The sequence below is a fragment of the Hemitrygon akajei genome, chromosome 10 (assembly GCF_048418815.1).
Source record: "Hemitrygon akajei chromosome 10, sHemAka1.3, whole genome shotgun sequence".
NCBI lineage: Eukaryota > Metazoa > Chordata > Chondrichthyes > Myliobatiformes > Dasyatidae > Hemitrygon > Hemitrygon akajei.
Window position 1 is genome coordinate 19,287,940 of NC_133133.1, and position 9,169 is coordinate 19,297,108.

The following is a 9,169-nucleotide window of genomic DNA, read 5'->3' on the forward strand; positions in this document are numbered from 1 at the left end:
AAAGGAACAAAGATTTACTACATTGATCCCTCCAATGCAAAAATGACATACATTGAGAGAACTGGGTAAGCTAATTGGCTAAGTTAGGCGTACATTCACTCTAGCATAGAATATAAATCTCTATAAACCTATACAGCTCTAATTGGAGTAGATACAGGGAGAGTGCTCCTAATGCCAGGAGAGTCCAGCCAAGGGATCAAAACCTCAGAATACAGAGTATGCCAACAAAACCAGGATCAGAATTGTCTTCATCCAGAGGTTGGCAAATCTAGAATTCAGTACCACTGAAAGCAGTGGAGTCCGAGTCCTTAGATGTGATCTAGATGGAGATAAATAAATCTCTCAAACATATGCAAAAATAAGTAATACAGGCAAAACGCAGAATACTGAAGTAGATGATCAAGCATCATTATTGTGCTGTATACGAAGGCCTAAAAAACTGAAGAGCCTTCTCCTACCCCTATTTTCAGCTTTCTAAACATTCAGCCGCAGCACGGATTGTGTGCGTAGAGACAGTGGCTGTGAAAGGGGTGTGTGTTTAAACACCCATTCGCAACAGACAAGAGTGTGTCTGCGATCAAACACCTAACCAGACCACACATAACAGCGTAAGAAAACACTTAAATCCAGCACGGTGTGAAAAAGTACCCAGTCAGATCACGGGCAGCGCGCTGCGACTGTGTGTCAGCAGACACCTAGGACTTTGCAGCCTAATCCCAATTATGTCCCATTGAGGCCCACTGTTGCACAAACCTTAGTCAGAGCCTCTTTCTTCTCCTTCTTCTCAACTCTCTCCACACGCTCTTCATATTTAACCTCCGTTTTCTTGTCCCTCGGCTTGGTATTCTCCTTATCCTCTTTCATCACGATGAACGCCACCTCACGCAGGCCTCGGCCCCGAATTCAACTTCACTCCACTAGGGCTCCGGCTGGCCGTCACGTCACTCACCGCAAACTCCTTTTCTAATTGGCGGGAGTGAGGTTGGGAGGCGGGAACTATCTCGGCAAATTGCCGCGAGATTTGAACTGGGGCGTCGATGGGCTGCCCCGCTGATTATTGAAACGGTTTGTGTTTACCATGCGCACGTTAGAAGTGAGGGAACAAGCACCAATTTGTAAGGGAACACGCTCACGGCAAACGTCAGTTTAGATTAAATAGTCTCATCAAAAGTAGGTCGCGAGGTCTCATCAATGCGCATGCTCATTATTTTTTTGTGGCGAGGCGATGTCCTTGGTACGCATGCGCAATATACCTGGAAAAAGGATCCAATTCTGCGCATGTGCGTCCGGTTTCCCCTTGACGCGCATGTGCTAATGGTTTAGTCTTCTGCGCGTGCTCAGTGTGCGCGGAAGGTCGGAGGTACGGTACTGGAGGTCGGTTGTTGCTGTCGGCAGGGATGTGGTACGAAATCCTCCCTGGCCTCGGCCTCATGGCTGTTTGCATGACTATTCCTGGGCTTTCCACCATCTATATTCACAGGTTCACCAACGGTGGCAAGGTAAGCGTGGCCGTCTGCAAGGTGGTGTGAACGCGTTAGGGATAAAGATAACGTAGTAAATTTAAATAGTACCGCGGGGCACCCTGTAGCTTTTTGACCTACAGTCACTGTTCCGGCATTTATAACTCTAATTTATTTAATATTAATTGCCTAATTGTGAAAAGACTTGGAGGGTCACTGTATGGGGAGGTGTATGTATATGGTGATTTGGGTAGTGGGTCCTAGGGTTTCGAAGTTCAAAGTATGTTTATTATCAAAGTACATATATGTCACCATATATAGCCATGTGATTCGTTTTCCTGTGGGCGTACTTAGAAAACATAATAGAATAAATGAAAACCGCTCTTAACATGACGGGAAAACAATGTGCAAAAGACAACATGATGTGCAACTGCCGAAGAAATGGTGAACAAATACTAAATATTGAGAATCTGAGATGAAGGGTCTTTGAAAGTGAGTCCATAGGTTGTGGGAACAGTTCAGTGGTAGGGTGACTGGAATTGAATGAAGTTAACCCCACTGGTTTAAGAGCCTAATAGCTGAGGGACAATAACTGTTCTTGAACCTGGTGGTGTAGATCCTGAGGCCCCTGTACCTTATTCCTGATGGCAGCAGTGAGAAGAGAGCATGAACTAGTGGTGGGGACCTTGAATATGGGTGCTGCTTTCCTCTGACAGCACTCCATGTAGCTGTGCTCAGCGGTGGGGAGGCCTTTACCCTTGATGGATTGGGCTCCACTTTTTGGAGGTTCCATTCAAGGGCATTGGAGTTTCCATACTAGGCTGTGATGCCACCACTTAATAGAGCTCTCCAACTCACATCTATAGAAGTTTGTAGCAACACACTGGAGGAACTCAACAGGCCAGGCAGCATCTATGGAAAAGAGTAAACAGTTGATGTTTCGGGCTGAGACCCTTCATATATATAGATGTTTGTCAAAGGTTTATATATCATGCCGAATCTTTGCAGACTTCTAAGGAAGTAGAGATGCTGCTGTGCTTTCTTCATAATTGCACTTGTGTACTGGGCACAGGACAGGTCCTCTGAAATGATAACGCTGACTAATTTGAAATGGCTGACTCAATGTCAATAAGACCAAAAAACTGGTTGTAGAGTTCAGGCAAGGAAAGCCAAAGGTCCATGAGCAAGTAATCATTGGAGGATCAGAGGTGGAGAGGGTCAGCAACTTCAAATTCCTGGGTGTCACTATCTCAGAGGACCTGTCATATAAATATAATTGTGAAGAAAGCACAACAGTGCCTCTACTTACTCGGGAATCTGTGGAGATTTAGCATGTTATCAAAAACCCTAGATGTGTGATGGAAGGTGTGTTGACTGGCTGCATTACAGCCTGGTATGGGAACGCCGATGCCTTTGAGCAGAAAATCCTGCAAAGGGCAGTGGATTCAGCCCAGTACATCGCAGGTAAAACCCTCCCAACCATTAAACGAGTCTACATGAAACATTGCCATAGGAAAGCAGCATCTATTATCAACGATCCTCACCACCCAGGCCATGCTCTTTTCTCCTGCTGCTAAGGTAGAAGGTACAGGTGCCTCAGGACTCACACCAGCAGGTTCAAGAACTGTTGCTACCCTTCAGCCATCAGGCACTTGAACAAAAGACTTCTTATCAGCTGGATTTTCAATCTCTCTCCTGTATGCTGATTTACCACCACTTTCGATTCAGCCTATGACAGTGGTATTGTCAGCAAACTTAAATCGCAGAGTTTGGACATAATAACAAGTAATAATGTTGGGAACTGGGAGTGGAATCTGCAGGTGATAGTTTCCGAAAGTAACTGCTGCCCTTGAACTTCGTGGGTGGAGTGGTCGTTGGGTTAGTCTGCAATGCATTTTGCTGCAGCTACTGTGTGTTGTAGTAGTTGGTGTTTTTGAATGATTGATGTGGTCCAATCAAATAGCGATAGTGTAGATAATCCTGAGTTTTTTGAAAGTTTATTGGTGCTACACTAGCTCCCTTAGTTTGCTAGAGGCCGTCCTTTGTTTTCAGAGCTACTCTTTTTCACAGACCCATTAGCTTCCTTCTGATTCTATTCCCAGCTTTTCTTCCCCTCCCCCCCCACCAATATTAGGAGTAACTTAGAATCCTGATGTAGTATACCTGGTCAATTTGTTATGCTGTCTGGAGGATGCTAGTGCTGTATCTGTACTGGAATATCTTATTGGAACAGCTAGTTCTGGAGCTTGGGTCCTCGGTGCTTATTGCCTGTTATGCTGCTGGCGGTTAGGGCAGCAGTGAAGGTCCTCCATCTCTGGTTGTGCTCAGGATTTCCTTCGTCATGTTCAAGCGTACCACAACCTTGTCGTGGTTCGGAGGCTTGCATGCTTCAAAGACCCGGTGAGCTACGTTGGCTGGAGTCAGGGCCTTAGGCTTAGGCTCGTGGCCAGGTCTCCCATACCAAGCAGATCAGAGGGTAGAGGGTAGACTCTGTGGACCACCGGTCCTCCAGGCTCAGGGATTTAAACAACTCTGACTGGTCAAACAAAACTGTTACGGAAACAGCAATGAAGAGTCCTCAGTGCAACAGCTGGGATATTATCTGACTCTATAATACTCCCTGTTGATGGATTAAAGTTGTTGGTTGCACATTTCTTTGATGTAGATGTCCTAAAGAGTACAAGGAAAAGACAGTGAAGAATGAACAACATCTCAGAGATGGCATATTTTGTTAAAGCATGTCATTACTGACATGAAGGTACAAAAATATTCAAAGTTGTACCATTAAAGCAAAGAGAAATTAATAAAATAGAATAAAACAATCAAAAAATGACTTGAATTTGGAAAGGGCCAGGTTAAACCAGTCTAATCAGACCATGTGTATTTCATGCCTTGTATTTGGAGGGTAGTCAGGATAAAACTGTCAAGTGGGCAATGGAGTGACAGGAGGTCACAAAGCATACTGATGGATGCAGGGAATGTATTTTCTCTGGCTATCCATCTATCCCATATTACTTTTCTGAAAGAGTCATCAGCTGGGCTCAATCCCCTGCCTTGAAGTTGACATTAGTTTTCCTTTCTTAAATATGACAAGATATTTTATTCATCCTTTGCATTTAAACATTCAAAACATCTGTTATAATTTCAATGAGCGATCTTAAAAAATCTCCCTTCTCACTCTCAAATTGCCAGCTTAACTTTGTTTTTCTTGATAAACTATTTCAAAATTCACTATCAAGGTCCTTTACCTCCTGTCTGGAGAGATTGGTCAAGATGGAAATGTTTTTTATATAGAATCAAAAGAGAATTACATAAAATATTCAAGGAAAATGGTTGTACAAAATAATTTATTTATTTAACAGATGCTGATGTATAACTCAGCTTTCAGCAGAATATACGTAAAGTTTAAAGTTTACTTTGAATTTTGAGCTTTAATTATTTTCTGCTGACAGAGCTGAGTTCTTTTACATCAGCATCTGCTACACATAAACAGTTGAACTAGAATGACATTGCAGCTTAGTTTACATTAGTTTCATACATAATAGACTTATTCCTCTGTGGAATGATTTAAATTTTTAAAGATTAGCTTTATTTGTCATATGTACACAAGACTTAGGAGCAGAATTAAGTCGTTTGGCCCATCACATCTCTGCCATTCAATCATGGCTGATCCTTTTTCCCGTCCTCAGCCCCACTCTCTAGCCTTCTCCCCATAACCTTTGATGCCGTGTCCCATCAAAAACCTATCAAGTTTGGCTTAAGTACATCCAAAGACCTGCCTTTGGTAATAAATTCCACAAATTTACCACACATAGGGACATTGAAGCACAGCAAAATGCATCGTTGCATCAAAGTGTAAAACAGTCGGAGGGTTGTGCTGAAGCTGCCTGCAAGTGTTGCTGCGCTTGTCCCACAGCACACTAACCCTAACCAAACATCTTTTGGAATGTGGGAGGAAAACCACGCTATTAGGGAAGGACCTGTTCCTGCAGACAGGTGAGAACTGAACCAGTGGTAACAGGCACTGTAAAGTGCAGTGCCTATGCTAAAAGGTTTTGAGCATAATATTTCCTTAAATTAACTGGGATTGAGAATGTCCTACTTGACTACTCCTGGATTGAATCCTTACAGTGATTAGTATGTGAAGTGCAATCTCTATCTTAAAAAATAAAATTTGAGATTTAAGTCACAAGACCCCTTAAGCTTTATATTCAGAATTGCCATGGTTGACTTCTCCAATTCTCCTTCATGCACTTTCATGCTTGATCCCCAATAATTTGAAAAACTACAGGTCTTCATTTTGATTATACACAGTGCTCTTCGATGGGAAAATTACTTCTTGTTGATGTTCTAATTGAATGGTCCCTTATTGGATCCCCGTCCTCTCCATTTAACTCTTCACCTCCCCCCCCCCCCCCACAGCAAAGTTCCTTTATTTCACTTGCCGTACATAATTGTGTTCAATGAATTCAAGATTGTTTAATGTCATTTCCCATGCACTAGTATAAAGGAGAACAAGATGATTGCTACTCTGGATCCCATACAGCACAAAATAAACACAAAAGGTAAAGAACAAAACAATAATACAAACACAATAAATATAAATATGTAAGATGACCAACAGGAAATAATAAAGTAGTGGTGGAGTTAGTGGGTGGAGGTGTTAATCAACCTTATTGCTTGAGGAAAGTTACTGTTTTAGAGTCTGGTAGTCCTGGCGTGGATGCTATGTAGCCTCCTCCCTGATGGGAATGGGACAAACAGTCCATTAGCAGGGTGAGTGGGATCCTTCATGATATTACTGGCCCTTTTCCTGCATCTTTCTGTTTTTATGTCCTTAAAGGCAGGTAGGTGGTGCCGATGATGTGTCCGGCAGTTTTGGCTACCCATTGTAGAGTCTTGCTGTCGACCGCGGTGATGTAGCTTGTCGGGATGTTCTCTGATGCACCCCTGTAGAATGACGAGAGTATGGATGTGTAAAGTCCAGCTCTGTTCAGCCTCCTCAGAAAGTAGAGGCGTTGGTGACCTGTGTAGGGTGTGTTCTGGGACCATGAGAGGTTGTGTTTGATGTCCACTCCCAGGAGTTTGAACATGCTTGCAGTTTCCACTGATGTGCAGTGTTCCGACCTAATTGGGGAGTAAGTGATTTTTTTTTTTTTGCAATCTCAGTGAAAGAATATGCTGAGAAAGTTCAAGTCCTGATAACTAAGAAGTTGCTAGTTATCTTAAAATCAAATTGCAACATAGCATACAATGACAGTTAATGACCTTTTAATCAAAATCAAATTCTATTAACATTTCAATGATCTTTTTTATGCTCAGGAAAAAAGAACTGCCCGGTTACCATATCAATGGACTCTGTTAGAAAGGGACAGAAGAGTGTCTGGTGACAGAATCTATTTCAAATCAAAGGTAAATTCTTGGGGAATATGAATGCTAAAATGCATTGACCTCAAATTGAATCCACTATGCAAGTTATAAAAGTGGCAAATTATATGTATGCAAGATCTAAATAATAATATATTACTTTGATTGTGTTTATGTAAAATAAATGTCCTAATTTATTCTTCTGTTTTAACAGGGATTAGAAAACATTGACTGATGGGGGTCTTCATCTTGAACACCATATTTGTGAATCTGGAGGAGAAGCATTATTGAAGTGTTAACTTTAATCTTTGTTTCATAACGTGAACTAAATATTTTACCATAAAATGGAAGGTATAAACATGAACTGGATAAGTAGTTTGTGTTTTCTATTGCAGATAAGTTTAGGAAGTGTTGAAAGTGTGGAGGTGGAAATGAGCGAGTTAGAACATTGAAAAAGTTGCTAAGGGGTATTGATATGTCTATTTTAAACATTTTTCCATTTTTGTCAGTTTGAATTCACTTTTCAAAGTACATTTGTTATCAGTGTGCCATGTACAGACATGAAATTCATCTTCTTGCAGGCAGCCAAAAACAAAGAAACACACTAAAGTCCACAGATAATTCCATATAACAAAGATCATCAAACAACCAACATGCAAGAAAAAAACAAGTTGTACAAACTATATTTTTTTAAAAAGTAAACAAGTAATACCCAGACATGAACCGCAGAGTCCCCGCTGCGGGGACAGCCAGTTCACAGCTGTAGCCGGTCCAGAAGCCCACTCACTGCTGGCCACAGCTGCAGTCAGTTCAGCACTGAGGCAAGTAAAGCCTCAGTAGTGAGCTGATCACCAGTTTGTTCTTTGCCCTTGCTCTCGATGCTTTAACCTTTGTAATCTGGCTCGGTGCTTCAATCAACTAAACATTGGTTTGTTTTTTTCCTCTCTGCCTGGGCCTCGTCACTTCAATCCAGCCCCAAGTCCACCCAGCAATGCAGCCATTGCTGCATTCTTAAGAGTAGTTTGCCAAATCCTTCAGGACATCACAAAAAGCTACAGTTCATACAGATGGTTCAAAAGCATACAAAAGGTTTCTACATGGTTTCAGTTTGAATTCTTCATTTGAGACACTGAAAAATTGCAAATTCTATTGGCATGTTGTGAAAAGAAAAATTAAGCTTAATTAGAGTTAAGAAAAAATAGTGAACTCTTGAGTAACAAACAAAATACTGGACGAATTCAGCAGGTCAGATGCTATCAAAGAAATAGAGTTAATGTTTCAAGCTGAGACCCAGCAGGACTGATGGTAAACTCTTGTATATTTATGTGGTAGCGAAAACAACTTAAAACCATATTTTACATTATGTCTATCACACTGATGGTAAAGTAAAATGATCATAGTTTAATAGAATTATGGAAATTGTTGAAAGTATCTCTATCAGTGTTTCAGAATGTAAAAAAAGCTATGCTGAAGACATTGCAGACGAAGTTCTGCATGGATGCTTGTTTTGAATCTGATGAAGCAGTCATCATCATCGTCATTGTGTGCCGTGTCGTTTGACGTGGGCAGACATGGTCTTCATAACCATGATTGTTTTTGGCAAACTTTTCTTGGAAGTGATTTGCCATTGCCTTCTGGGCATTGTCCCCGTCATTATCAGTACTCCTCAGGGATTGTCTGCTTGGCATCAGTGGTTGCATAACCAGGACTTGTGATATGCACCACCTGCTCCCATGGCTTTATGTGACCCTGATCAGGGGTCTAAGTAGATGCTAGACCTTGTCCAAGGGTGACCAGTAGGCTAGCGGAGGGAAGAAGCCCTTTACACCTCCTTTGGTAGAGATGTATCTCCACCCTGCCACCTAGATACAGAAGTAAAATGTTAAAATCAGTGTGTGTCTATCATATATTATGGGGGAAACAGTGAAAGCAAGTGACCCTTTGAAAAGGGATGGAGGGAACTTCATAATGCAGTTCAAAGTTCGATGTAAATTTATTATCAAAGTACATATGCCACCATATACAATCCTGAGATTCATTTTCCTGCAGGCATACTCAGCAAATCGTGACTATAACAGGATAAATGAAAGATCAGTTAGAGTGTAGAAGACAACAAACTGTGCAAATGCAAATATACATTAATAGCAATAGATCGTGAGAACATTGGATAACAACATAGAGTCCTTACAGTGTGACCATTATTCATGGGAACACCTTGACATATGAGTGTACCCCTCTCGTTCAAGAGCTTGATGGTTGAGTGGTAGTAACTGTTCTTGTAGTTGATGGTGTGAGTCCTGAAGTTCTTGTACCTTATACTGAACGACAGCAGATTGAGACAA

The 9,169-nt window shown here is 41.6% G+C and overlaps 2 protein-coding genes across 3 annotated transcripts in view; one reads left to right on the forward strand and one right to left on the reverse strand.

The window, feature by feature from the left end:
• upf3b (UPF3B regulator of nonsense mediated mRNA decay) overlaps window positions 1-960 on the reverse strand; it is a 28,277-nt gene extending 27,317 nt beyond the window's left edge. For both annotated transcript variants that reach the window (XM_073057860.1, XM_073057859.1), the window contains exon 1: window positions 754-960. In XM_073057860.1, coding sequence (XP_072913961.1) covers window positions 754-864 — 111 coding nt within the window. In that variant the 5' untranslated portion in view covers window positions 865-960. The remainder of the gene's footprint in view (window positions 1-753) is intronic.
• Window positions 961-1,319: 359 nt separating this feature from the next.
• ndufa1 (NADH:ubiquinone oxidoreductase subunit A1) lies at window positions 1,320-7,191 on the forward strand. Its single transcript, XM_073057861.1, has 3 exons — window positions 1,320-1,499; window positions 6,783-6,872; window positions 7,042-7,191. Exons 1-3 carry the CDS (start codon window positions 1,398-1,400, stop codon window positions 7,060-7,062), a joined length of 213 nt encoding a protein of 70 aa, XP_072913962.1. The 5' UTR covers window positions 1,320-1,397; the 3' UTR covers window positions 7,063-7,191.
• The last annotated feature ends 1,978 nt before the right edge of the window (window positions 7,192-9,169 follow it).

Coding starts and splice junctions, on each gene's coding strand:
- ndufa1 (XM_073057861.1), top strand. CDS start 1,398: ATGTGGTACGAAATCCTCCCTGGCCTCGGCCTCATGGCTGTTTGCATG. Junction 1,500..6,782: donor GGTTCACCAACGGTGGCAAG/GTAAGCGTGGCC, acceptor TTTTATGCTCAG/GAAAAAAGAACTGCCCGGTT. Junction 6,873..7,041: donor GAATCTATTTCAAATCAAAG/GTAAATTCTTGG, acceptor CTGTTTTAACAG/GGATTAGAAAACATTGACTG.